At 40.3% G+C, this 27899-nt stretch overlaps 2 protein-coding genes, 1 non-coding gene and 1 pseudogene across 14 annotated transcripts in view; 1 reads left to right on the forward strand and 3 right to left on the reverse strand.

Annotated features, from left to right (window-relative positions):
• The window catches only part of Kcnj13 (potassium inwardly rectifying channel subfamily J member 13), a 17886-nt gene extending 15674 nt beyond the window's left edge, over positions 1-2212 (reverse strand). For 2 of the 6 annotated variants that reach the window (XM_031368304.1, XM_031368297.1), the window contains exons 1-2: positions 2140-2212; positions 976-1032 (exon numbers count right to left, since the gene is read on the reverse strand). The gene's annotated coding sequence lies outside the window, so the exon portion shown is untranslated. The other 4 variants (XM_031368298.1, XM_031368303.1, XM_031368302.1 and 1 more) reach the window with 4 other exon arrangements.
• Gigyf2 (GRB10 interacting GYF protein 2) overlaps positions 1-27899 on the forward strand; it is a 127107-nt gene that overhangs the window by 80351 nt on the left and 18857 nt on the right. For 4 of the 7 annotated variants that reach the window (XM_031368289.1, XM_031368291.1, XM_031368290.1 and 1 more), the window contains 13 exons: positions 1000-1179; positions 4507-4724; positions 4816-4978; positions 5059-5247; positions 8551-8747; positions 9775-9934; positions 14628-14794; positions 16564-16655; positions 17684-17791; positions 18805-18905; positions 20940-21040; positions 22978-23139; positions 26180-26338. In XM_031368289.1, coding sequence (XP_031224149.1) covers positions 1000-1179; positions 4507-4724; positions 4816-4978; positions 5059-5247; positions 8551-8747; positions 9775-9934; positions 14628-14794; positions 16564-16655; positions 17684-17791; positions 18805-18905; positions 20940-21040; positions 22978-23139; positions 26180-26338 — 1997 coding nt within the window. Of the gene's footprint in view, positions 1-999; positions 1180-2296; positions 2430-2520; positions 2544-4506; positions 4725-4815; positions 4979-5058; positions 5248-8550; positions 8748-9774; positions 9935-14627; positions 14795-16563; positions 16656-17683; positions 17792-18804; positions 18906-20939; positions 21041-22977; positions 23140-26179; positions 26339-27899 lie in introns of those variants that run through there. The other 3 variants (XM_031368292.1, XM_031368294.1, XM_031368295.1) reach the window with 3 other exon arrangements.
• LOC116089561 lies at positions 13023-13126 on the reverse strand. Its single transcript, XR_004118356.1, has one exon. It is a non-coding gene; the product is annotated as a U6 spliceosomal RNA (small nuclear RNA).
• LOC116088719 lies at positions 26943-27452 on the reverse strand (annotated as a pseudogene).

Raw genomic sequence — 27899 nt, forward strand, 5'->3', positions numbered from 1 at the left:
CTCAGAAATCCACCTGCCTCTGCCTCCCAAATGCTGGGATTAAAGGCATGTGCCACCACCGCCCAGCTGAGAATTACCTTCTTTTAAAGTGCCAGTTTAGTTTACTTTGCCTACAATTTTTCAAACCACTTATATAGGTCTTAAGACAATTTTAGACAACATAGCTTTGAATGCTGTCCAAAATTCAATTTGTTATATTCCTATATTGCTGAGTAAATGCAACTTTACAATGCACAACTTTTCACTTTTGAATTTCCAATTTTAAAAAAATAATTCCACGATTTGGGAGAGTTAATTGGTTAATTCATGTTAATTGGTTAAATAAGTTAAGGTAGTCACATAATATACATTGCACAATTTGCAAGAGTCATACATGCTAGTTGGTTAAATAAGTTAAGGTAGTCATATAATAAAAATGTCATTTTTAAAAGGTATATACTATAACATTTTCAGGGTATATGTGTGTAGTAGTTATATGTACATGATCAAGTGTATGCATGGGCAGTTTTTGGAAGAGTTTATAAGAAACTAATGATGGTTCTTAGTTCTGGGACTAAGTCTCTTAGAGTGCTTATGTAGAAGGAAGAATGATTGAATATCAATTGTATGACTTTTTGGGTAAAGGATTTATTTTATTTTATATGTATGTATGTGCATCACATACATGCGTGGTGCCCTCAGAGATCAGAGCAGGGTTTGGGAGCAGAACCAGGATTCTCTGCAAGAGCAGCAAGTGCTCTAATGAGCCATCTCTCTAGCTCTTCATTGTATGCCTTTTAAAATTGCTCATACTAGTTTTGTTTAAAAAATAATTGCTCAGCCTTTGACCATTCAGCTATAACAGATGCGTAATCTGTGTATAGATATAGTCAGTTAATACTTTTTGAACATCGAAAGGAACAGATAGTTGGGGTTTGATTTGAAGTATTGCTTGCTTTTCAGAATCCTCACTGGGAAGAGCTTGTGTTAACTTACCATATTTTCTTATCTCGTTTATAGGGAGACCAAATTTTGAGGAAAGTGGACCAACGTCTGTGGGGAGAAAGCATGAATTTATACGGTCAGAAAGCGAAAACTGGCGAATCTTTAGAGAGGAACAAAATGGAGAAGATGAAGATGGAGGTTGGCGATTAGCTGGATCCAGAAGGGATGGAGAGAGGTGGCGGCCTCACAGTCCTGGTAAGAGTTGTGTTGTATAAAGCACAAAGGAGCTGAAATGAGAGCTTGCTAAAATGCTTGGGGTTTAATGGAAAAGGAAACTAGTTTTTAAAATGAAATCATTTATGCTGTCACAGCCCAGTCTTATTACTACAAAAACATTTCAACAGAATAGTTCCCCAGCCCATCTATCCAGTTGATTGAAATCACTTTTCTATTTTCCTGGGGCAAATAATACGGTTTAATAGGAAGCACCTGCCTGCATCTGCAAACATGAGGGAAGATTTCATTCAGCTTGTCTACCTCTTAATCTTTTAATCTATCTGTTGCATTCTTTAAAACTTAATAGGGCATTTAAAAAAATACACTTATAAATGCATAATTACATGTGTGTTGTCATCATGGGTATTTTTCTTGAACAAGAAAGGATTATTCTAGGATTATTCTTCCATTTTTCTTGACTTAAAAATGCGATTTTTTTTTTTGAGGGAGGGTTTATTTGAAGAATAAACTTTAAACTCAGATCAGAAATAATCACAAGTTTATTCTTTATCCTTTTGACCTTAGAAAAGAGAACAATAATAGTAATGATTAGTAAATTTCTAAGTTGTTTTGGACTCATAATGTTTCAGACTATTCTTGGGCATTAGCTATGCCAATAATTGAAGACACTGATGCTTTGTGAAGCTCCTTTTTTTCTGGCCTGCTGCTTCCATCCTCATGATGTTCAGATGTCTGGAGCTTGAGTTGTGGGGTCACAGACAGAGAATGTGTGTTTGCCCTATGCAGCATAATAATATTAGCTATATGCCAGAGAATCTTACCTTGGTAGTGGGTGATAGTGAGTACTAAATATCAATGTAAGTATTTTCCTCTTTTTAGAGTCAAAGTTGTTAGCCAAACCTCTAACCTCGTCGACATACAGTAGCAAGTGTTTAGTTGTTTTCAAGTGGTATATAGATAGAGGCATTATGAAATTACCCTTTAGGTAAAACCCTGATGATTACACCAGTTCTTCAGAGCTGCATCTTAGGCAAGGTTTGGTCTTGAGTGGGCATTGTTTAGATCATAGGATCTAGGCAGTTCTCCTTAGTCTGTATCCTAGGCAACTGTACGCCATAATTCTCTTCAAGGCATTGCGGCATTTTGTGCTGAGCTTGCCTGTACGGAGAGGGGTTGTAGGTGTAAGTTCCCAACAAGCATTCAGTGAAGAATGGACAGAACCTGGGCTGAAGGAGAAGAGAAATTCCAGCTAGTCAAAAACAAACAAGGTGAATGTTTTGGAAGGTGACCAGTGCTTTTGGGCCCACGTGTGTGATGTTGATGCTGTTGAAGGGAGTTAGGTCAGCTTTTAGTGCCGTTTTCTGCTGTTGTACTCCCAACAGGTTAGAATGTTTTCCTTATCTTTATCCTTTATTTTTGTCTTTCATATTAGTTTTGCTGTCAGCTTCACAATCTGTTCCTGCTCCCCCTGTCCACGTCTTTTTAGAAGATGCTTTAGGGGATAAAGATAAAATAGATCTAGAGAAAGGAAAAAAAAATTGTGCTGGTTTTTTTGTTTGTTTGTTTGTTTGGTCTTTTAAAGAATACACGTGGGCCGGGCCGTGTGGCACATTTAATCCCAGCACTTCGGAGGCAGAGGCAGGCGGATTTCTGAGTTCAAGGCCAGCCTGATCTACAGAGTGAGTTCTAGGACAGCCAGGGATACACAGAGAAACACTGTCTCAAAAAAGAAAAGAGAAAAAAGAATACATTTTGCTTTTAAGCCTGGCATGTCTTGTCTGATTACTTAGGTGTGATAGGTTAATTTCTACCTTTTAGGTTCTAGTAAAGCTTTTATTAGAATTGGAATAAAAATTTTAAATATCATATTTGATCTATCCAATGAAACACCCTCACTTAATTCTAGATATAAAGCCCATAAAGCTGTTGTTAGCCTTGATGAGTTGTCTGCCTCACTTGCTACATTTAGTTTCCTGAGCAAAATTTTACTAACTCTTGGCAAGACAACCTATGGGATGTAGTTTTATTAAAGCAGGGCTCACAGCTGGATGTAGCTAGAGATAGGGCTGAGAGAACAGGGAAGCCTGCACTCTGGGAGATGAACTTAGGAAACTCAGTAAGAGGGAAACAGGAGCTGAGTGCCTAGAAGGATAGATTTCTATCTGTGTGCACACTTAGACTGCTTAGAATGATAACAGTGGAATCCAACATTTGATCATGAAGACTTCTTTTGAATAATGGCTCTAGGCTTACATTTAAGGAACGTGTATGTAAAATTCTTGGTTCTCAGTAGGTAGTAAATGCTTTACTTACCAGAAGCTCTGTCTTTTAAAAAAAAAAATCTTAAGTTTTTGTTTGTATTTGGCATCTTAATGTACTCTACAGTATTTTTTAGATAGTTTAAGCAAATTTGACCTCAGGAATAAGAACATTTCACTTTGGCCTCATTTCTTTATCTTTTAACAGAGTGAGAGTCTATACTAGAAAACTCACATAGCTTAAAAACCATTTTTCTTTTTATGACTTTTTTAGATGTGGGTTGGACAGATGTAGCAAGAACTTCCCTTTGCCTTTCAGAAGAGCACTTCTGAAAAATGAGCGGGCAGTCCTTTTCTGTTGGAAAGTAGATTGGGTAAATAGTACGCTGGGGTGGATTCAGGAGTGCCCCTGCGGATGTTAGGAAGAAGTAAGAGCTGAGGAAACTTACTCCTGTGGGAAAGCAGCAGAGGCTGCAGAACTGAACACTGCTTTGCCATGGCAATAGCTAATTTTGTTTTCAGACGTTAGGAGATTTGCCATATAAAATCTCTTACATCATACATTATCTGTGACATAATTTCATGATTTTTTTTTGTTGTTGTTGATCAGAATTATAAGTGAAAACTCAGCACTAGTAATTAGGCACAGTAAGTTTGACATGAGTTAACATGGGCTGATAAAATTCAAAGAGTGATGTTTTTGTGGGAAGAAAGGAACTGCTTTAACACTTACCAAAGAGAACTTCAGTGTAGAAAGGCAGCCATGGAGAGCACTTGACTAGGAGGAGGCCACACAAGTAACTAATCAGTCCTCATTGATTGCCTAGTTATTCCAAGTATCCTTTTAGTGTGCTTTGTTCCAAATTCATCTTGTAAAGCTCAACTTTGCAACATGCCACAGTACTGTGAAGGTAAACACTCTCCTTCACTTTATCACAGCAAGTGCTCTGAGCTTTGAGCTCAGCTCACCCTGTTCTCTCCAGGAGATTGACCATTACAGCTCATAGCCATCTTTTTTTCTATGATTTTCTTTTTCCAATACTGTCTCAAACCTTTCCTAAGATTTCTCTCTTTCTCCTCAACTCAGATGGCCCTCGTTCTACAGGATGGCGGGAACACATGGAACGCCGTCGGAGGTTTGAGTTTGATTTTCGAGACCGAGATGATGAGCGGGGTTACCGAAGGGTACGCTCTGGCAGTGGGAGCATAGATGATGACAGGGATAGCTTGCCGGAGTGGTGCTTAGAGGATGCTGAGGAAGAAATGGGCACATTTGACTCATCTGGAGCATTCCTCTCTCTAAAAGTAAGAAGTCTGTTTTAAATACCATGATAGCACTGACCTCACACCAAAGTCAAATATGCTGATGAACTTTGGTTTTATTTCCTTGCTACAGAAAGTGCAGAAAGAACCTATTCCTGAAGAGCAGGAAATGGACTTTAGGCCTGTGGAGGAGGGAGAGGAGCGCTCTGACTCTGACAGCAGCCATAACGAAGAGGCCAAAGAACCGGATAAGACAAACCGGAGAGAGGGGGAGAAAACAGACAGAGCAGGGGCTGGTGAGAGCCGTTTTTTGTTTTCCTGCACACCCTTAAACAAAAACCTTCCTAAATTCATGTATGATTACTTTGTGTTCCAGAAGCTAGTGAGGAAGTTCCCCAGACGTCATTGTCATCTGCTAGACCAGGTACCCCTTCCGATCATCAGCCTCAGGAAGCAGCACAGCTTGAGAGGAAAGATGAACCCAAAGCTGAACAAATGGAAAAGGCTGAAGAAGAGAGTCGGTCAGAAAAGAGTCTCCCAGCCAAGGTCCCCAGCAGAGGGGATGGTATGTGTTGGTGAGAGTGGGCACTAAAGTGCTGTTTTTGAGGCCAGTGGTCACTAGAGTGAGTGCTTTACTTAACCTCATGAAGCTATTTCCAGGAGATGAACCATTGGAATAGGTACCAGTACTAGTAAGTGCAAGCAAATGTCGTTGTCCTCATGTCATCAGATCAGAATTCATGAGAACAGGAGGAGTAAGAGCTTTACTTCCTAAGGCGATGGTGCTGTCTTGACTGCACTTACACATTAGTTTAGGATCATTATTTGGAAGCCCATAGCAGATAGTTGCCTTCCTTCTTCTAGAATCATAAATACACTCACACCAAAATACCACTGTCCCAAGGGAACAGAAGGAGCACTTGGGACAGTCTGGAAGCCCTTCATCAGCTTTGCTAGATAGCAAGTCTTTATAGATCTTCTCTAGTGTTAGCTATATTTGTTTGAATGGCTCATACACCTTAAAAGCACCATTGTTGTGTATTTCTGGGATTATTCTTGAAAATACTTAAAATTGCATTGTAACACAATGTTGAAGGACTGTTGGACTTGGTCACCATAAGAGACTGCCCTTGGTAACACAGCCTGCCAGACTTGGTGGATCTCACAAGTGCCCCCTTTGCAGTTTCAGCAGGAGTCACTTTGTCTCCCCAACGCTGGACTCACCATCCTGAAAATATTGTAGGCCTTGATTTATGCCCTTTGTTGTTGTTGTTGTTGTTGTTTTGAGACAGGGTTTCTCTGTGTAGCTGTGGCTATCCTGGAACTCACTCTGTAGACCAGGCTGGCCTCGAACTTGGAAATCTGCCTGCCTCTGCCTCTCAAGTGCTGGGATGAAAGTCGTGCACCACCACCTTTTTGTGGTGGTGCTTCTCTATATAGCTGAAACTTTAATCCTTCCTAGTTAGGTTGTAAATAAGACTTTACGATTAGTAGACCCTTGGGATGTTTCAGGAGCAAGGTCATCTTCAAAGAAAACCTTGGAATAGGAAGTAGAATTTGGAGGTATAGATCCAGCTGAGTCCATTCAGAGAAGGTCGTAATACCAGGAAACAGTGGAAGTAGAGGGAGAAAACCAGACTGACTCAAGTCATGGACATCGAAGGATAAGCAGCTGCTGCTGCCACCGCCTCCTTAAAATTGCTTTTTATTACTTCTACCCTCCCCATTCCTGTGTATGTTTTCATACACATACGTACCTACAAGTAGAAATTAGAAGCTAGCTTCCAAGAATCACTTTTCTCATTCTACCATATAGGTTCCAGAAATTGAGCTAAGACTGTTAGGTTTATTTTAACTAGCACCCCCAAAACACTAAGCCATCTTGGAGTTTCCTCGGGCCACCTCCAGCCCTTATAAAACATAGGTACTATGTGTGCTAAGCAGGTTGGTAGAAAATGGTTGGAACTTAGATTTGATAGCTTGTGATTGGTATCTGATGACACGTGTGACCTGCTGAACTTCTGAGTAGACATGATGAGGCAGGCAATGCCCATGTAAAATGAGTGGCAGATGAGATTTTAGTCAGAAATCGACAGACTTTAGTTATATCAGGGTGGAAAAGAGGTAGGGATAGCTAGAGTAGTTCAGAAGATGAGGTACTTGGGAACGAGTGGAAGTTGAGTCCATTTGAGAAGGAATGATTAAGTTGAGTTTTGAACGTTGGCTATGAACCATGAAGAAGAATGAGAGTTGACTAGAAAAAAACTTGTGAGGGGACTCTAGCTGGATGGGAGTAGTTTAGGGCCAGGGAGAGAATAAAGCCAATGAGCTATGTCTTTTGTGGTAGCACAGGCCTGTAACCCTGGCAATTGGGAAGAAGGGTCGGGAGGCAAACATGGGCTAAGGAATAAGACTGCTTCAAAAGCAAAATAAAGAGCACAATAACAAAACCATAGGGGTGAGGAAAAGAAAGAGAACCTTGGATAATTCCTAGTTTAGGGGTGGAAACCAGAGAATCACCTTGAGAGCCCAAAGAAGAGCTTGTAAGAGTAACGTGCAGGGAGGAGAGCATTCAGGATTGAGAACTCAGCTGCTGTGGAGGTCAGCAAGGGCTTGGCAAGGGGAAGTCATTGTACCTGTTGGTATCACTCTGTATCTTTGAGAGGTCCTGTCCATAGGGTGGACAGACAGGTGGTGGTGACACAGGCAGCATGTAGAGACTGAACTTTAGAAAAGTTAGACTGCTTGAAGAGGAGCAGATATTTGAAGTGGCTCGTTAGGATTGAATAGTCAAGGTTTTAAAGGAGAAACTGCAATTTGATTTAGTTACATGGTTTTCTACACTTACTTTAGGCATTTACATACTGAGAGGTTAGAACTAGGAACCTAGGCGAGGGCGGAGTGATACCTTAGTAGTTTAAGCACTGGCTGCTCTTCCAGAGGACCTGGGTTCAATTCTCAGCACCCTCATGGCAGCTCACACCTGTCCATAATTCCAGTTCCAGGGAATCTAACACTCTCACACAGACATAAATGCAGGCAAAACACCAATGCACATAAAATTTAAAAAATAAAAATTAGTTAAAAATATGTTTAAGCCAGGTCGTGGTGGCTCACACCTTTAAGCCCAGCACTGGAAGGCAGAGACGGGTGGATCTCTGAATTCGGGACCAACCTACAGAGTGAGTTCCAAAAAACCAAACAAACCAAAAGAAGAATCAAGACAGAAACTACTTTTACAGTTTCTAGTCTTAAAAATACCCTGCACTGTTGAGGCTCTTCAAATTAAAACATGTACTAAATTAGCATTTGAAATAGGTACTTAAGATTATCAGTGTTTTCCATAAATGTTTTGATGAGATGACCAATGTTTGAGAAGCTTTCAGTATCTTAATGTTTTTTAGTATTTAGAGGCATTATAAAGAATAAATTAGCTTTTCCTCTTACCTCTTGCCCTTGCTCTCTTCTTGTCCCCCTTTCTCCTCCTCCCCACTCTCTCCATGTGCTCATGTCTATACTCCACCCCACCACCCCACCCCGTCTCTATTCCCTCAGCTCCCCTCCCCATGCCCTAAATAAACTCTACTCTATACTAAAAGAGAGAGAGAGAGAGAGAGAGAGAGAGAGAGAGAGAGAGAGAGAGAGAGAGAGAGAGAGAGCTAACTATTGAATATATGCTGTAGTGACAGAGGTAGATAGACTCTTCAGAGACTTTTAAGCTTTTCTGTCATTTTAGGGAGAAACACATTTCTCCATAGAAAGGAGCTTCAGGATTGATGTCTCTGCTCAATTTAATAATGTAGAGTTAACCTTGAGAAGTCTCCAGATAGCTAAGAACTTTCATTACTCTACATTTTTTTCCCTTTAGAAACGGTGCCTGCCTCCCAGCAGCCCTCCACACAGCTCCCTCCAGACACAGCCTCTCCTGTCCTCATCCTGCCATCGCCTGTTCCTACTCCTAATTCTGCCTCATTGCCAGTTGAGACAGCAGCAGTTGAAGCTCCTGGTATGAGCAGTGTTTCCACAGAGCCAGATGATGAAGAGGGCCTCAAACACTTGGAACAGGTAGAATCTTGTTACTCTTATGTCTCCTGTCAAGCCCTTACATGAAGACAGTACAGAAGTTTTATGCACTAGATTTTAAGTACTGGAAAAATTGTTTGGTTATTAATGTTTGTATGAGTAATTGTCTTTCAGATCATTTCATGCTCTTAAGTTTCTGCTATGTAGTAGTCACTATGTCAGGTTATGTTTTGCTTTTTTGAAATTGCCCTCAGCTGTTTTCTTTTCTTTTCTTTTTGGATCTTAATGGAATGCTAAAAATGGTGAGCTCAAGCAGCTGTGCATGATCTCTGAATCTTCGGTGCTTTTCACTTCAAGTACAGTGGGGAAGATGGTTAAAACTTCAGAATGGGTGGTGGCGCACACCTTTAATCCCAGCACTTGGGAGGCAGAGGCAGGCAGATTTCTGAGTTTGAGGCCAGCGTGGTCTATAGAGTGAGTTCCAGGACAGCCAGGACTATACAGAGAAAACCCTGTCTCGAAAAACCAAAAAAAAAAAAAAGAAAAGAAAAGAAAAACCTTCAGGATGTTCACATTCTTGTTCATGGCTGTGTTTCCCTAACATTGTGTGTAACGTCACATGTAAATGATGAGTTGGTATTCTACAGAATAATTGCTCTCTCCCTGGGGTGGCATGGTTAGAGACAGGAAACATAGACGGAAAGGTTAGTTATGTATTACTGGAGCTTGTGGAATAACTTACTTGCAATTGTATTAATTGAGTCTTCTGTTCTATTAATATCTCTACTCAAACATACAGGTTTGTGGAAACAGTCTAGAATGGGCCAACATTATATTTTAAAGCCTTATTTCAAACCTGGGCTTTGATCTGTACCAGTTTGTATTTCAATTTAGTTGCTTTACTTTGGGTCTTTGATTCATAACTTTTTCTCCCATAAAACAGGATCAGGTTGTTAACAGTTGTGTTCCTTTCATAATCAAGTAGTCAAAAAAAGTGAACGTTATTAGCCTTAAAATACTAATTCAGGAGTATTTGTTTCCTATTATCTTTTTGTCTATTGTTAACTAGCAAGCTGAGAAGATGGTGGCATATCTCCAAGACAGTGCACTAGATGACGAAAGATTGACATCAAAACTTCAAGAACACCGAGCTAAAGGAGTGTCAATTCCACTGATGCATGAAGCAATGCAAAAGTGGTATTACAAAGACCCTCAGGGGGAGATCCAAGGTCAGTGGCCTGTTTGTACTCTGAATACTGAAGTATGGGTGCTCCTCCCAGAGCCTTCTTTTTGTTTAGTGTTAGTCTGCATAATGGAAGACAAAGTCAACAGACTTCCTCTGTAAGTACAAAGAAGAAACCTAGGAAAGAAGCACAGGTAGTGAGTGATGGCTAAGACAGCAGCAGGGTCAGCAAGAATGCTCTGTGCACACACATTCCAGCTAGGTAAGAGCTGAGACATCACTCACCATCTCTGCTTCAACATCTAGACCAACAGAAGGTGCTGGCAGCAAGTGTTGGAGAGCCAGGCATGATTTGCTGAAGTGGGCATCCTATAAACAACAAAGAGTTACTGAAATGACTAAGAAAAGACTATAGTATTACAAATGTATCCCTTAAAAGATTTGAATAAACTAGATTAGAGGAGAGAACTTTGTAAAGCATATGTGTAGATTCTGCTTTAAAAATGTTTAACTCCTGAATTGGTTGTTGGTATATCAGTGTCAGTTTTAGCACAACACTTAAGTGAGTGTATCTTGAGGGCACCAGCGTGTTAGCATCTCTTACCATACCCTGCCTTGCTCTACTTCACATGAGTTACCTACTCCCCACTGCCTGGTCTTGTAGACATTTATTATTGACATCCAAGAATAATGTTAATTAGAGTCTTTGCATTTTAGCAGTGCTGTTGTTCTTTTATAGCAACGTGCATTTCCTTTCACACTTCTTTGTAAATCTGTGGTAAACATCAATCTATTAACAGTTTTGTATTTTGCCATTTTAGGAATGTTATATAAATAGACTCACAGAGCTTACAATGTTTGGTGGGGGTGGTTCTGTCCACTTAGTATAATCCCTGAGATTCATGCAGGCGGCTTCATACCATTCCTTTGTTTCCTTGACCTGCCGAGTCGTACCTGATGATGTCGGTGTACTAGAGCGTGTTTAACCAGTCTTCTGATGAGGAACATTTGAGTGCTGCTACACTACAAATAAAACTACTGTAAACATTTATGGGCAGTATGTGAAAGTATGTTATTCTTTCAGTATAAAGCCCAGGAGTGCAAGTACTAGGCCAAGTGGCAGTCGAATCTTTAGTTTTTAGAACTGCTTCCCAGAGTGTCTGAAGCATTCTTTATGCCCTATGATGATGTGCACGTTATTACTTCTCTTTACCAGAATTTGGTGACGATAGATTTTGTTTCATTGTTTTTGTTTTCTAAATCATTCTAGCAAATGTGTAATGATCCTTTACTGTGGTTCAGGATCTCTATCCATTTTGAACTTTGAGCAGTCTCCTGTCTCTTAGCTTCCTGAGTGCTAGCACTAAAGATGTGTGTATCTTTTAGTCTTCTGATTTGTCATCTCTGAAGCTTACTTGCTTCCATCTGCTAACCTAGGCCTACTCCTGGAAGCTGTAGCCTCCATATAATCTAATCTAGGCCTAGAGTGTTTTCACCTTTGAGACTTACTATTGAATAAGCTCACCCCTCTCTAGTTCTTTCTGATCTCTAGTTGGCTGACTCAACTCAGCTGATCTGGCTGAAACTGTTCTCCACTCTAACCGATTCAATCTATCTTCTCTCAGTTTCTTACTGAATTGCTCCGCTTGGCCTCAAGTGTTGGCATTCTATTCTAATCTTCTGGCCCCTTTTCATTCTCTGGCTTGGTCTGCCTTTCTATCTCTAGCCCGTCTCTGTAAAACTCTCCCAGTTAAAAAAAAAAGTGCCTCTTTCTCCTTCCTCTTTTTTTTCCCTCTCTGCAATGATCTTGAGTAGCTTTTTCCTCTCTCTTCTCAAGTGAGTTTGGCATATCCTATTTTGTCAAATCCATTTGTCTGCCACTCAGTTAAACACCACTTTCAAACAAACTAACTTTACATTCATTGTTTGGGATTAAAAATGTGTGTACTAAGGGTGTGTTTATATTCTAGCCAGAGGGATTAAAGGTGTATTCTAAGGGCTAAGCCACACCACAACTAGAAAGGTTTTTTTTTTCAGTAAATAACACAATCTTGGGGTTCATGGTGTGATCAGATATCCTACAACAGACATGCTCTGCCATACCTACTTCTGTATCATATGGAAACTATTTGTAACTGTTTTATGTTCTTGCCAAAGGTACACAGGATTCTAATTTGTCTACATCCTTGCTTGCTTTTGTTTTATTTTGTAGTTATTAGGATGTCCCATTGTATGTAGGGCTTTTTTTGGGTGGTGGGAGTTTAACTCATGGTGACCTCCAACTCTTAATTCTCCTGCCTTAGCCTTAAGGGTGCTGGGATTATGGGTGTCTTCTTCCAATCCTGGATTGTTATGGCATCAGGTTCTGACTGCTGTGTTGAGCATCTTTACCTGTGTTTATGTCTAAAGGAGTTTTTCCCTTTCTCAGCCTCCACCTTCCTTTTTGAGATGATATTTGGTATTGCTTACACTGATTTCACACTTCTGGGCTGAAGGTACCTGCCCTAGCCCACCCAAGTAGCTAGAAATAATAAAGCCAACAGACACAATTATTCTACTAGGCATGTATCTGGTGGTAGATCCATTTTTTGTTTCTAAAGATTATTTATTATTGTTATTTATGTATTTGCATGTTGTATGAAGCCAGAGGAAATTCTATGGAGTTGTTTCTGCATTCCCACCTTTCCTTGAGTTCCAATGGTGGAACTGGGGTCAGTAGGTTTAAGTGCTCATTCTTTCTGAGCCATCTTGCTTGCCCCAGATCTTTGATTTCTTACATATGTTAAATTTTTTTCTTTTCATTTTAAATTTTGTGTGTGGGTGAGTGGGTATATGCACATGTGTATCAGGTGTTTGTAAGCTGTTCTATGATGCTGGAACCCAAACCTGCATCTTTTGCCAGAGCAATTAAGTGTTTTAACTTGGAGCCATCTGTGTGTGTGTGGTGGTGGTGGTAGGTGGGCGCACACCTGGTATGGAAGTCAGAGGACGACTTTCAAGGGTTGATTATCTCCGCTGTGTTTCCCAGAGATCTTCCTCAGGTTGTCAGGCTTAGTGGTAAGCATTTTTACTGACTTCTTGTCTTTCATCTTGTTTACTTCTTTGAGCTTTTTAATTCAACTCTTTGGCATATATGATATCTAAAATGCTTCACAAATTTGGGTGTCATCCTTGCATAGGGACCATGCTATTTGGCTTTGTATAGTTCCAGGTTTTTTTTAGTATATGTGCGGCCAAAGTAGGCTTCTCCATCCTTAGTATTAAAAGGGTTTTGTTAAATGTTTCTACACTACCTGAAATAATCATATGCAATATGTAATGTACCATGTAAAATATTGGTAATCCTTCCCCACTAAGTACCAAAGTTACAGGCATGCATCACTGTAGTCAGCTTACTGATGAATGTTTATAAGTTGAATGAAGCATCCTCTTATTCCAAGAGAAAATTTAACTTAGTCATTGTTTATTTAGTGTACGTGTATGGAGTGTACAAGTACACCCAGAGACACACACATCTTTTTTTAGCCATGAATTATTTGGAAGTGGTCTTAGCTTCTAAGCTAGGGATTTTCCTGTTAGTATTCTGGGTTTTGTGTGTGTGCGTATGTGCTCGAGCTGTGGAGTTGTTTCTGCATTCACACACACACACACACACGCTGATACATACACACATATTCTATGGTGATGTGGTGTTTGATTTTAATTAAAAATTTGGAGGGGATCGGTTGTGGTTGTGCATGCCTTTAATTCCAGCACTCTGGAGGCAGAGGTCAGAGCTCAGAGCTGGTAGATCTCTGTGAGTTTGAGACCAGCCTGGTCTATAAACAAGTTCAGTAGAGCCTGGACTTTTACACAGAGAAGGTCTGTCCAGAAAAAAAAAAAAAAAATCAAAAGGAAAGAAAAAAGAAGCAAAAATGGGATTACTGGATAAATGACTCAGCAGTTAAAAGTGCTGCTCTTCCTGAGTACCCAGGCTAGGCTGACCCCCAGCATCTACATCTACACAGTGAGTCAGAAACATCTATAACTCAGGTTCTGGGGATCCTACACCCACTCTGGCCTGTGGATACTGAGCCCACAGGTGGTGCAGAGACATTCGTACAGGCAAAATACCCATTCACACCTAAAAAACATTTTTTAATACCTAGAAAATGCTGAATTTATCTATGTTCTGTAAGTTTTTGTGTTTAAAGTACTCAACTAAAGAATGTTATTTCTTTCTCAAGGCCAGATTTAGTCTGGTTGGGTACATGCTTTGTAGTTTGCTTTAGTTCAGTTGATTATTGCTTTTTAAAAATCACTAGTCTCCAACAGAACATAACAAAAATTGGACTGTGTATGTAGCACTGAGCATTTAGTGATCAGATCCAGCACATGCTTATCAGTTCTTCCGTGTATTTTGCTCCCCTGACGTGAGTTGCTATAGAGGGTGAGACAGTTATTCTGCGTATAGCCATTAAAGTATTGGTGACAATTTGAGACATGTCAGACTGGAGCTTGCTCAGGGATGAGACTCAGCAGCAGGGTATTTGCTGAGAATGAGCAATGTCCTGGCTTAAATTCTCAGCTCTGTGAAACAGAACATTGTGCATTTCAGAATTTTAATTCCTTTTGTATTTAATTTTTAAAAAAAACTATTGGTCACTCTTTGAGGTAAGCTGGTATTCTATAAAAATTTGAATGAGACTCAGGGAATATATTTTTGAGCCTGATAACATTCTCGCTCCTCTTGTGTTTAGGTCCCTTTAACAATCAGGAGATGGCCGAATGGTTTCAGGCGGGCTATTTTACTATGTCTTTGCTGGTGAAGAGAGCATGTGATGAAAGCTTCCAGCCCCTTGGTGATATCATGAAAATGTGGGGAAGGGTTCCTTTCTCTCCAGGCCCAGCTCCCCCTCCTCATATGGTGAGTATCTTCCCACTGGCCTAGGATTCACAGTAGATACAGGAGTACTTGTTTCTCTTTGAATGACAACCAGAATTGTAGTGAAGGAAGAAAGAATGGTAGTTTCTCTCTCTCTTTTCTTTCTTTGATACAGTGTTTTGCAGTTTAACTGTTTGCCTGGAACTTGCTCTGCAGATCAGGTTGACATCAAACTTGTGGTGGTTCTCTTGCTCGTACCTGAGTTGTTGGGATTGTAGGCATGAACTACCATACCCAACCTGGTAGTTTCATAGAAGGAAATTGAAATGATAATGGGCATTTTTGAATGGGATGATTCTATTCTGAACAGTAATGACCTTTTCAAAACTTACTGTGTGTTCATCTATACACAGTGTATAAAATCTGTTGAGGTTTTCTAACCAATAAAGGAGGAGACCAATATCTTATCCTGACCTAACCTGTAGGTCCTTCCTGGTCTGACTCTTTCCCTTTCAAAGCTCATGTTAAAGCTTTTATCTTCTGTGTTTCACCATGGTTGGCCTCTAAAAAGTCCTTACAACTTTTACTTAGAATGTGCACTTTTCCTCTCACCTTTATTTCCTTCTTATTTTCTGGCTCATAAAATTTTTTGAATTTGAGGCTTATACAAATATAAGTGCCCCTACTGTGTTAGGATATTTTGAAGGCCTAACCCTTTAGCTGGGAAATATTTTCTCTTGAGGCTGGCCTTTCTCAGTTGAGTTGCTAGTAGAGGTTGCTAGTTGTGTGTCTGTCTAGCTTTCTATGTCTTTATTAAATTGGAGCGAGTAGTGGTTGTCCATTGATAAAAATGATCACATTTAATTTACTGTAAATACCAATTTCTGCAGTAACCTACCGTTGACTTACACAGCTATACTGAGGCTACTAGTCATATTTTCACGGTAATTTTTTGGTAGGTGACAGTGAATATGATATATCCCCTGTCATTAAAGGATGATACTCACTGGCTTGCTGGCCATTGTACTTTCTCTTCCATGACTCATACATTATTTTTGAGAATTGTTTCTTTCCAATCACAAGAACAATTTATCTGACAAGTTTGAGCCTTATTTCCTGTCTTAAAGTTGAGATGTGACTTTGATGTGTCAGGAGCTAAAAGCAGCTCGCCCTTGTCTTCTTCAGTTGAGGCTGTATCTAAGCCTCAACCTGTGCCCTTCAAGGGGAGCCTTTGGGAAGCTCAGCTTCCTTGTTACCTGCTACCTCCTTCCTCAAAGCACTGATGAGAAAGCTGACTTTGGCGAGCAAAACTCTTAAAATCCAGGTTTTCATGTGAAGTGTTGACTAGCCCTTACTCCTGATGTATCTGAATTTAGGATTCTTCCTGCCCCAACCTGTTGTATGTCAGATGCTTTATTCCAAGCTATAATCAGTAAGTAAGAAGTATACATATATGGTTTGCCTAGGAGTTAGTGTGATATCTTAGGTTTTTTTTTTTTTTTTTTTTTAATTGTAAACCTTATAGTTTTGAAGTAGTAGAGGACAGTGTAAGAGTAAGGACCCCTTGTGACTTATGCTGGTAACACTACCTTATTCCACTAGGTGACATTGCTTAGCTTTTAAAGATGATGAGGTTTTTAGTTAAGAATTTGAAGGGCACGAGTTTGGAGTAGGAAGCAAAGGTATTGGGAGTGTTGTGCTGTATACTCACGTGCCTGTGTGTGCGTGAGTGTGGTTATGTATACTTGCTGCCACTTACGCTCATTGTTGTTTATGTCATGGTGCTTCTTCCTGTACCTCTTTTCTCTCAGGGAGAATTGGACCAGGAACGCCTGACCAGACAGCAGGAACTCACTGCCTTATACCAGATGCAGCACCTCCAGTACCAGCAGTTCTTAATCCAGTAAGAGCAGTGATGCAGTCGGATGCACTGCAGCACCAAAGGAGCCTGACATAGAATCTGCTCCAAGTCTCACCTGTTAGAGTGAGAACTCAGGGCTTCTGTGATACTTGCGTAGCCTACTAGTGACATGTGTGCCACTGTCATCTTGATCGTAGCTCGCCTTTGAAGGCTAGATTGCAGAGAATGCCTTCTGATTAGGTTTTCAGGGTCTTTAGTTGCTGAAGAAAGAGCCAAGTCATCATTTTAAGGACTAAGGACTTTCTAAGGGGGCACAGAATAAAAAACAGAGGGAAGTAGGAAGAAGTTAAAGAGGTTGTTGTTAGGAATGGTGTAGAACGATGACCAACTCACTAAGGTTGTTATCTTACTTCATTTATTTTTTGTGATGAGATAGGATTTAGCTGTATAGCCCTGACTGCCTTAAAACTCATGTTCTGCAGCTGTAGTCTCCTGAGCACTAGGCTCATGGAAAAGAAGCAACATTTGTGCAGGTCAGTGGGTTGGCACTGTCTAGTGTTGGTAACCTGCTGCCTGTTTTAAGCAAAACATTATTGGGTCATATGACTTACCTGTTTATAGATTGTCTGTGACTGCTGTTACATTACAGGGGAGAACTGAGCAGTCGCACCTGTAAACCTGAAGACAGTTGCTGTTTGCAACATTCAGAGCCAAAAATTATTTACCCAAAAATTTCCACACTGAAACAGAAAATCTGAGAAAATTTTGTGAAAGTGATTTTAGTTTTGCAGTGTTCTTATTTGGAAATAAGTGTTCAAATTTGCTTATTCTCATTTACAATCTGGGAAATCTTGTGGGTGTTTGACAGTTTTTTGACATATCTGTCCTTCAGGAACACCATCAATGATGTGAATCAAAAATTTTTATGACTTTAGAGAATTATAAAATATATATGATTGTTATTTCAGTGTGTGGTGGTTGGCGGGGGTGAGTTAGGTTTTGTTTTCCATTCTTTGGATTATGTGAACTGTATGTGGGTAGACGGGTTATGCTTCTTTTTACTTTTGAAGACAGCAGTATGCACAGGTGCTGACTCAGCAGCAGAAGGCAGCGTTGTCATCTCAGCAGCAGCAGCAGTTGGCTGTTGTTATGCAGCAGTTCCAGGCTCTGAAGATGAGGTTGGTGGGCGTGCCGTTAGGTCACGTTTCTGTGTGCGCATGTGTGCCTGTGTGTGTTACCATGATACCTGATAAAAAACGATAAGGCATACAGGGTCGTAGTTCAGAGATTCCCAACTATTAAGGCAAGTCTGTGGGCAAAGCAATTATGGAGACATTCTTTAATTCCTGCTACTTCAGATTTTCATTCCTGGTGTTTGTCTCAGCTCCTGAAGTTGTTTCAGCAGTTACCGTTCCATAGCTGTCCTGTGACTTGATCAAAGTACTTCATATTTCTCATGTGGCTCTTAGCCTGTCCTATGAGGCAAGCAGGCTAATGGGCCCTTCCTTCCCTCCTTCCTCCTTTCTCCCCTCCCTCTCTCCCTCTCTTCCTTCGTTCCTTCCTTCCTTCCTTGGTTTTTTCGAGGCAGGGTCTCTCTATATAGCCCTGGCTGTTCTGGAACTCTTTCTGTAGATCAGGTTAGCCTCAAACTCAAGAGATCTACTTGCCTCTGTTTCCCAAGAGCTGAGATTAAAGGCAAGTCCCACCATGCCCTCCTTGGTCTCTATTGTAAAGATAAGCAAACTGGACCCTTGAGGTACTGAAGGTTTGATTAAGCCGATATATGGAAGACCTTAGACACAGAAGTGAAATGCAATTCTTGGGTGTCATTGTTGTTTTAAGACAGGGTCTCACTATGTACACCAGTCTAACTTTGAACTTAAAGATTGTCCAAAGCTGGGATTGTACCACCACACCTAGCTTTCATCAATTTCAAAACAAAGCCTAATACTAGGGAAGTAGAAGCAGGTAGATCTCTATGAATTTGAGGCCAGCCTGGTCTATATTGTGAGTTCCAGGTTACCAGGGCTACAAAGTGGGACCCTATCTCAAAAACCAAAACAAGGCAACAGCAGCAAAATGTTGGCGTTCCTAGCCAAATAACCCAGGAACCTGCTCATAGTCTAGGAGTCCCTCTGGATCTTATTTCCAAGTGACAGGAACACATTGACTTTTTATTTCCCTTTTGCAGAATGTCTGATCAGAACATCATTCCCTCAGTAACTAGGTCTGTGTCAGTGCCAGATACTGGCTCTATCTGGGAGCTTCAGCCAGCAGCCTCACAGCCTGCAGGTAAAAACTTAACTTTGCTTATGGTATAGTTAAATGGATTTAGAATGTAATAATCATTTATAGTTCATTTTTTAAAAATGTCATAGATGTATTGAACCATTATTATTGAATTTCAAAAAGTTCCATCTTTAGTATATCCCAAAATGGCTTTGTAGGAATTATTTAGTATATAAATTGTTTGAATTGTGTGAGTTGAGTTTCTGTTTTTGTTGCTCTAACTAATGTAGAATTAGTGTGTGTGCCAGTGTGTGGACGAGAGCAGGTGACACCCCCCCCCCAAAAAAAAAAAAACCTTTTATTTTTGATGTCATCTGAGGGTAAGGGTGGGAAGAAAACCTAAGTACTGATGTTCTCTCTGTTAGAGTTAAAGATGAGTAATACCAGCCTTGCAGGTGTTGCCAAATTTTAGGGTGAGAAACACTCATTTTTCATGAATAACTTCACTTATTCTGTTTTTGCTTGTATCAAATTAAAAAACTTAGGAGTTAGATTTTAAAAATCTTGGTAATTGGTGGAACAATATGTTGTTACTGTAAAATTAACTAATAATGCTTATAAGAGAGAACAGTTGGCTGTTAAATTCTTAGGCCCTATAACTTTGACAGTTTTTGTTTGGTTTTTAGAGTTGGTGAGATAGTTCTAGAATTGAACCTACGGAGTATAACAGTAGAGAGAGCCTAGTGCCCTCCCTCTGAAACCTTCCCAAAGAAGAGATTAAAGCAGAACTTTGATGCTGTATATATGTTATTTGTTTGTTTGCTTGTGTGTGGTTGAGTATGGTGTGTGTGTCTGTGTGTTTGTGTAGGTGACAGTACATTCATGGAAGTTAAGACAACTTGTGGGAGCTGGTTCTCCACTACCCTGTGAGTCCTAGGGGTCACACTCATGTCATGAGGCTTAATGGCAAGGGCCTTTTACCCACCGAGTTACCATGCCAGCCCACATTATTCTTTTCTTAGTATTCATTTATACTTAGGATGCTAAAATATTCTTCAGTGTTTTGCAGCTTCTAAATATTTCAAACAGTTTATATGTAATCATTCTAAATACTTCATTGGTTTTATGTACACAGTATTTAATTTGCGTAGATAGATTGTAATAGGTATGCAAAGAAATAGAGTAATGTCTGGGGCTATAAATTTAGTGGTAAAATACTTGTCTGGCATTTGAAAGGCTGTTAAATTTCTCTAGTACAACAAAAAAGGAATTCGAATTAGTCTCAACAAAGGTAACTAACAACAGGAAAGTAGACTCAGAAACCTTTGTTGTTGTGTTTGGTTGTGAGAAGGTCCCATGTAGCCTTGATCTAATGTACAGCCAAGGCTGGCCTTGAACTCAAGACCCTCCTTTGAGCTCTACTTTCAGAGTGCTGGGATTACAGAAATTTATCATCATATTTGGCTTGGAATCCCCAATGTTTACATCTACATCTGGCCCTGTGCTGTCTTTTAGGTTTGACAGATCAAAGGTAATTAGACCTGCACAGTCTCTTTCCAAAGAGATGTAACCATAAGAATTGAGTAACATTTAATAATTAATTTATAGTGTGCAAACACCTGGTTCTCTACTTGTATGGCTACTCAAAATCTTCTGGCATTTGAATTGTTGTAGTGTCACATTTTTATCATGTTCCTTTTGAAAGTTTTAAAACTAGTTCATCTTTAAAAACGGAGACATATCAGGTACCTGTATGGAGTGGTACAAGGATGAAATTGGTTCCTTAGTAAATATCTCATACTATATTTTCTTCATGGTGTATTAATGAGTATTGATGAAAACCTGACGGCTCAGTTTCTTTTTAAAGCAAACAACCGGGCACATGGTGGCACATACTATTAATCTCAGCATTTGGAAGGCTAAGGCAGGAAGAGCTCACATTCTAGGCTGTTTTGGACAGTGTAACAAGACAACCCCATACACTCCTCTCAGAGATAAGCAGTTGAGCAGGCTCAAGGAGCAGCTCTTTTCCATATGTCTGTGGTTATGTGACTGCTACGCTCTTGGACCTTTCTCAGTTTTGTCTTTGTCTTACAGTTTGGGAAGGTGGTAGTGTATGGGATCTTCCCCTGGACACCACAACACCAGGTCCTTCCCTGGAACAGCTTCAGCAGCTAGAGAAGGCCAAAGCTGCAAAGGTCTGAAACTTACTCTTCACCGCTGTGCGCCTGCCTTCTAGCTACAGAATGCAAGGCTTCATGTATTTCATTTCTTTCCTTGAGCTACCCGTTCTATCTTTTTAGTTTGCCTCTGCTTAGCTGGGATAAGTACATTTGTATTCTATCTTTTTGTGTCCTCTTATAAAAAAAAAATCTAAGGACCTCAATTAAAATTGGTTAGTATTGAGATACTTAATGATGATGATCATATGTGTATTTTACTTATATTATTTGTGGGATGATTATTTGTCATGAATACTGTTAGAAAATGTCTACTATGTTTAGTAGATTTTTGACCTGTCTCCTCCATTCCAACATTGAATCTTGATAGTCATTTTCTAGTATCTTCAGGTATGAGACTCAAATGTTCAGCATGATCATTAGATCCTGGAGATGCTAACAGGCAAGTTTGGTTTAGAACTTGGCAGAAGAGGGTGTCTATACCAGTGCATAGTATGAGTCTAATGATTTTCTGATTCTGACACTCCAGTAGAGTCACACATGATGCATGTTATATTCCAAGAGGGTACTGGTCTCTTCATAGAACCTTCATAGGGTGTGAGAAGGACCATGTGAGAGCTGTCTCCAGAAGTGAATGGGAGACTATAGTTATTTACGGTTCCTGATTTGAGAATCTACAGCTTCTCAGTGCTGTGAGCTGAGGACCCGAGTAAGAATAAGGTCTTTCAGATAGTCCTGTGGTAGGTAGGGAGGTGTAGCTAAGGAGCGGGTGCACTTATAGGGTGCTCAAGGGTATATGAGCTGTGCCCATCTTAGAGAAGTGGTGACACTTTTGATAGTCAGCGATCCCTGAATTAATTTGTACTTCAAGATTAGTAGGGGTTTGGTTTTATTTGTGACATGATCACACAATTGCAACTCTGTAGACCGAGTTGGCTCAAACTTGAGGTGGACCTACTGCCTATGCTTCCCAAGTACTGGGATTATAGGTATATCCATGTCCCAGCATGCTTTTTTTTTTTTTTTAAGATTTATTTTATTTATTTTATGTGTATGAGTACACTGTAGCTGTACAGATGGCCGTGAGCTATCATGCTTGTGGCTGCTAGGAATTGAACTCAGGACCTCTGTCGGCCCCGCTCGCTCTGGCTCTGCTTGCTCCAGCCCCCCAGCATGTGTTTAAGATGTGAAAATTAAATCGCAGTTGAAGAAAATAGATCTAGCTAGATAGATTCAGAACATTCAGGATTCAGGGAGCAACTAAGTAATTTCATCTGCCTGGGAGCCAGGGACAATCTGAGGAATAAGATGAGCAGAGCTGTCATGAGTACCTTGCACATTTCATGATAGAATTTATTTTCATGGCAAGGAATCCTGCCAGATCATTCTGTCTTTCCCCGTACCTTCTTCCCCTCTAGGTTTTGAGCTGAGGTATGTAGATAGAGAATTAGGAGTGGGAAGGCTGGGTAAGACTTTTAGAAGATGTATGAGAAAAGAGAAGACCTGAAGTGTAGTTGACTGTGGTGACATTAGTAAGCCTTGTGTTCATTCCTAGCATCCCTGCTGGTAGCTGTTGAAATGTTAGAGACACAGATCTCAGTAAGGAGTGTTTTGTAGGGACAGGTAAATACCAGACACACACTTTAGGACACTTCTGATGTTACTCTTATGTTGACCACTTTGTGTTCCACATCTTAAGAGATGTGGCGGACTGTCATGCCAAATGAAGAGGTGGTCAAAGTGAGAGGAGGATGCATGTAGCTTAGAAGTGCAGAAAATTGATTAAAGTGCCCTACTTGAGCTTAGAGTCAGTCAATGGTCTTCTCCCTACAGTGCAGCACAGTAGGGTGCTGCTGAGTGATGGAAGATGTTTCTCTCACCTCTGCAGTTACTCAGTGCTTCAGGGTACCCCATGCTTGCTATCAAGCTGATGAAAATTCTCTTTCTTTGTCCAGTTAGAACAGGAGAGAAGAGAGGCAGAAATGAGGGCAAAAAGGGAAGAGGAGGAACGAAAGAGGCAAGAAGAACTCCGGAGGCAGCAGGAGGAAATCCTTCGGAGGCAGCAGGAGGAAGAAAGGAAAAGACGGGAAGAGGAGGAACTTGCTCGAAGGAAGCAGGTATACCGCCGGGCGTTCTGTACATAGGAGAAGCTCTGCTGTAGGTGAGGGAGGTCGATCGATGTGCTCCCTGCCATATTCCGAGGAATGGGGAGAGAAGGCTGCAATAGCAGGATTAGAAGACTTACCTTCAGAAACAGCACCCACTAAAGTGCTAATCATGAGTCTTTTAATGTTTCATAATTTACTCCTAACCTAGTCAGATTTTAGACATTCTAGCTTTACTGATAAAAACGTGAAGTAATTTTGGTGCACAGCATTACTATTTTATAAAGTCAAATGTGCTTTCAAAAAACTGTGTGATGGCATACAGTTTAAAATTTTGAGTGTGCTCTCAGTGGCATCCTGTGTTTTCACTGTTAATGAGGCTGCACGCCCATCCAGGTGCAGGATTGCCTAAACTTCGCAAACTGAACATTCTTAACACACGAAACATTCTTAACACACGAAACACACGAAACACTCGATCATGTTCTTGGCCCCTGGTGTCCACATTTTTCTTGCTATCGAAGGAACAAGATTTTGAGTACTCTCGGTACCTCATTTAATAAAACTGCATTTGCCATTTGATGACTGACTTAAATTTGTGTCATTGTCATAGCATATGATCAGAATTTCTTTCTTAAGGCTAAATAAGTTTGTTATATGTAGATAGCACATTTTGGTTTACCTGCATGTGGGTATTTGGAGGACTTCTTATGTATATTTTGAGTATGTAAATAATGTTGCTGTAAACATGAACATACAGATAATTGAGCCATCGCTTTCAGCTCTACATATATATGTACCAGAAGTATATTTATCACATGAGACTAAGACCTTGGCCCTCCAATCAATTTTAATAAACGTTTATAGCTCTCTGCTGGTGATTAGTATTTCAAAAACAGGGAGGACAAACCCTCTCTACACAGAACTATGTAGTTATCCCTAGATACAGGGGTTTGGTGTCAGGACCTCTTACAAACATCAAATACACAGATGTTCCAGTCTCTGGTGTAGACTGTGTGTGTATAAGCCCTGTCACCCCGAGTACCCTGGATTACTAATGCACACAGTGTTACTGCTGTGAGAATTGCTGTGCTGTCCTGTTTGAGGACAGTGGCCCAGGATTGATGCAGTTTTTCCTTCTCAAATAGTTTCAATCTTTGAACTAGTAGTAGATTAATAAAAAGGCAATTGGGTGATTACTTTGTACTTAGTCATCATTCATGCCAAATATTACTTATATGTATCATCTACATCATCACAGTGGTTGCACAAAGTTTGCCTTCTGAATTTATACTTTAGCCAGCCCACTATTGTGAGATACGAGACTTAGTCCCAATGTTTTACTGTGTCCTAGGATATCTGAAAGTCTTTGCAGTGCTTTTGTTCGTTTTTTGGTTTTTGGTTTTTTTTAAGGGGGGGGTTGGGTTTTGGTTTTTTTTGTTTGTTTGTTTTTGTTTTTGTTTTTTGTGTGTGTGGGGGGGGGTTGAGACAGGGTTTCTCTGTATAGCCCTGGCTGTCCTGGAACTCACTCTGTAGACCAGGCTGGCCTTGAACTCAGAAATCTGCCTGCCTCTGCCTCCCAAGTGCTGGGATTAAAGGCGTGCGCTACCACTGCCCGGCTAGTGCTTTTGTTCTTAATCAGTGAGGCTAACTAGTTTTTTATGGTGTTTTTACTGTTTCATTTTGAGGAATCTGTTCTTAACTTGCTTAGTCTGCTTTTCTGCTGGAGTTTTGTAGACTCCAGTGGAAAACTCCACTCTGGTGGTCCAAAGCTTTAGTTACACGTTTGTGCTTGTTGGCTATAAGGTGTTCTGTGAAGAACAGAAGGATCCACAATGAGACAAAAACAAATTTCTTGGAGTTACAGTATGAATCAGTGTAAGATAATGGTAAAAGGCTGGAGACATGAGCACTGGCTGCTCTTCCAGAGGAATCAGGATTTGATTCCAAGCATCCACTGTGGTTCACAACCTCAAGTTCTATGGCAGTGGTTCTCAAGTTTCCTAATGCTCTGATCCTTTAATACAGTTCCTCACCCTCAACCATCAAATTATTTTGCCACTGTTATAATCAGAATGTAAATATCTAATATGTATATCTGATACATAACTACCCCCATTGGGTCCTGACCCACAGGTTGAGAGCCACTGCTCTGGGGGAATACAATGCCCTATTTTACCCTCTGAGGCCACCAGACACACATGTGGTACACATAGGCAGCCAAATCTCTTGAGTTAAATAAAGTCCAGCCTGGTCTACACAGAAGTGGAGGAGATTTAAAAATACACATTTAATTCTGTAGTATGTACGCAGTGTTCCCTGCATGATTCTGTGTGGTATTTAGTAGTGGGACTTGAAGATGTTTTGGGATGCATGGCTTTTCTCACTTTTAGGTTTTGGTGTATGTGGATTTGGCATCCTTAATGGTGTACATTTTTAGGTGATTTTTTTTTTTTTTTTAAGAGCTAAAGATACCAACAGAGAAAGCAAAGCCTGTATTCTAAGATCCTGTCTAGGGTCAGTAGTAGACTTGTGACTACTATCTAAGCCAGGATAGACTTCTTACTGTATTGCAGTGTACTACTATTTTAAATAATTGGGTTTTATTCATCTTATTTCTTGTGGAGACAGGTCTCATCGTGTAGATCAGGCTGGCCTTGGAATTACAGAGAGCCTCCTACCTCTATATCTGAGTGCTGGGATTTAAGACCTGTACCACTCTGCCCATTTGTTTGTTTATTTTTCCTAAGATAGGGCTTGTCTGTATACTGTTGGCTGTCCTGGAACTTGTTCTATAGACCAGGCTGGCCTGGAACTCAGAGATCCACCCCCTGCCACTGTGTCCTGAGAGCTGGGATTAAAGTATACCACCATGGCTGGCTTGGTTTTTTTTGTTTTTGTTTTTGTTTTTATCTTAATATACCTGCCTTTTCAACTTATCATGGTACTTTTCACTCCAGATCCTGTTCTGTACTTAGGGAAACTTTACCTACTCGTCTTCAAGTACTGGTAAGTGAGTTTTACACACACTTTACTCTGTCATTTTCTTTAGGAGGAGGCTCTGCGACGCCAGCGGGAGCAAGAGATTGCGCTAAGGCGACAGCGAGAAGAGGAGGAAAGACAGCAGCAGGAAGAAGCTCTCAGAAGATTGGAGGAGCGGAGGAGAGAAGAGGAGGAGAGGCGGAAGCAGGAAGAGCTGTTACGCAAGCAGGTGGCCAGACACTTACTGTGCTGTTTCTTAAAGCTGGGGCCGGGGCAGCTCACGGTGCTCACAATCACCAAAAGAACTGGCTGACTCAGGCTTGTCACTTCTGTCTGTGTTCTTTATCTCTTCAAATGAAACTTGTTTTCTGAGGAAAAAAGAAGTACATCTCTCTGATTTTCTTCATCTCTATGGTTAAAGCATACTGTGGTGTGGAATTTTTAAAATTTGTTTTCATTTTGAGATGGCGTTGCTCTGTGTGACCTAGAACTCAATGTGTAGATTAGACTGCCCCCAGTCTCACAGAGATCTGCCCACCTCTGCTTCCCAAGGGCTGAAATTAAAGGTATACACCACCATTAAAAGAAAAATCCATAGTAGCATGGACTTCTGGGCTTTGTATTCTTTATAGGATTTGTTTTGGTAGCATGCTTTAAAACACTTAAGTTTTTAAATTTTTGGTAATGTTTAAATTTCCCCACTAATTTAGTTTTAGCTTTCTTAGATGTAGAATCTTTATATTCTGAAGACACATTTTTTGTTTAGTAAACAGTTTACATCTTTGTTCTTCCTAGACTGTAGTTTGTCTGTTTCCTTAGTCCTTAGTAGTATCTTTTTTTTTTTTTTTTTTTTTTTTTTTTTTTTTTTTTTTTTTTTTTATGGTTACAATAGACATTTATTTAAACTGAGACATAGGTAGAGCAAGTAATTCTTAAATTGTGATTCAGGTTGAAATAACTTTGTAAAAATATGATGAGACCAGGCACATCCAAGATCTTACCTACAAGATCACTTCTTCGCCCACTCTTCTCTCTCCTTTCTTTCCCAAATAACCTCTTTCAGATAGGGTTCAAGGTAGAATTTGTCCTCCTCATATTTTGTCCATTGTTCCTTAGACAAGATCTGATGCCTCATAGTCAGGTCCAGGGCTCTCTTAATTCGAAACATTCTGTCATTATAAAGGTTCTTAGGAAGCCTTCTTATGGCTTCTTTTACATCTTCAGTTTCATGTATTGTATCATCTCGCATTAACCCGTTTATTGAATCCTGCAGCATTATAATACCACTTTCGAAAACCATCCAGCCACTTGCTTGATGCTGAAACAGCAGGTCTGCCCGCCATTTTGTCCTCGTATCATTTTTTATAATTGTAGAATTTTGTAGTTTTTTGAGAAATTCTACATGAGTATACCATATACATTATTTCCACCCCCGCCTCTTCCTCTCTAACTCTTTCTTTGCCACTCTCTCTTTTGCACTCGTGCCTTCTTGTTCTATAGCTACTTTTTAAAAAAAGATTTATTTATTTATTTATTTATTTATTTATTTATTTATTTATTTATTTGAGTACACTGTAGCTGTACAGGTGGCCATGATCCATCATGTGGCTGCTGGGAATTGAACTCAGGACCTCTACTCGCTCCGGCCTGCTCTCTCTGACCCCACTTGCTCTGGTGTAATTTACTGTAACTGTCTTCAGATGCACCAGAAGAGGGTGTCAGATCTCATTACCAGTGGTTGTGAGCCACCATGTGGTTGCTGGGATCCGAACTCAGGACCTTCAGAAGAG

Source organism: Mastomys coucha, unplaced genomic scaffold, assembly GCF_008632895.1.
Source record: "Mastomys coucha isolate ucsf_1 unplaced genomic scaffold, UCSF_Mcou_1 pScaffold14, whole genome shotgun sequence".
Taxonomy (NCBI): domain Eukaryota; kingdom Metazoa; phylum Chordata; class Mammalia; order Rodentia; family Muridae; genus Mastomys; species Mastomys coucha.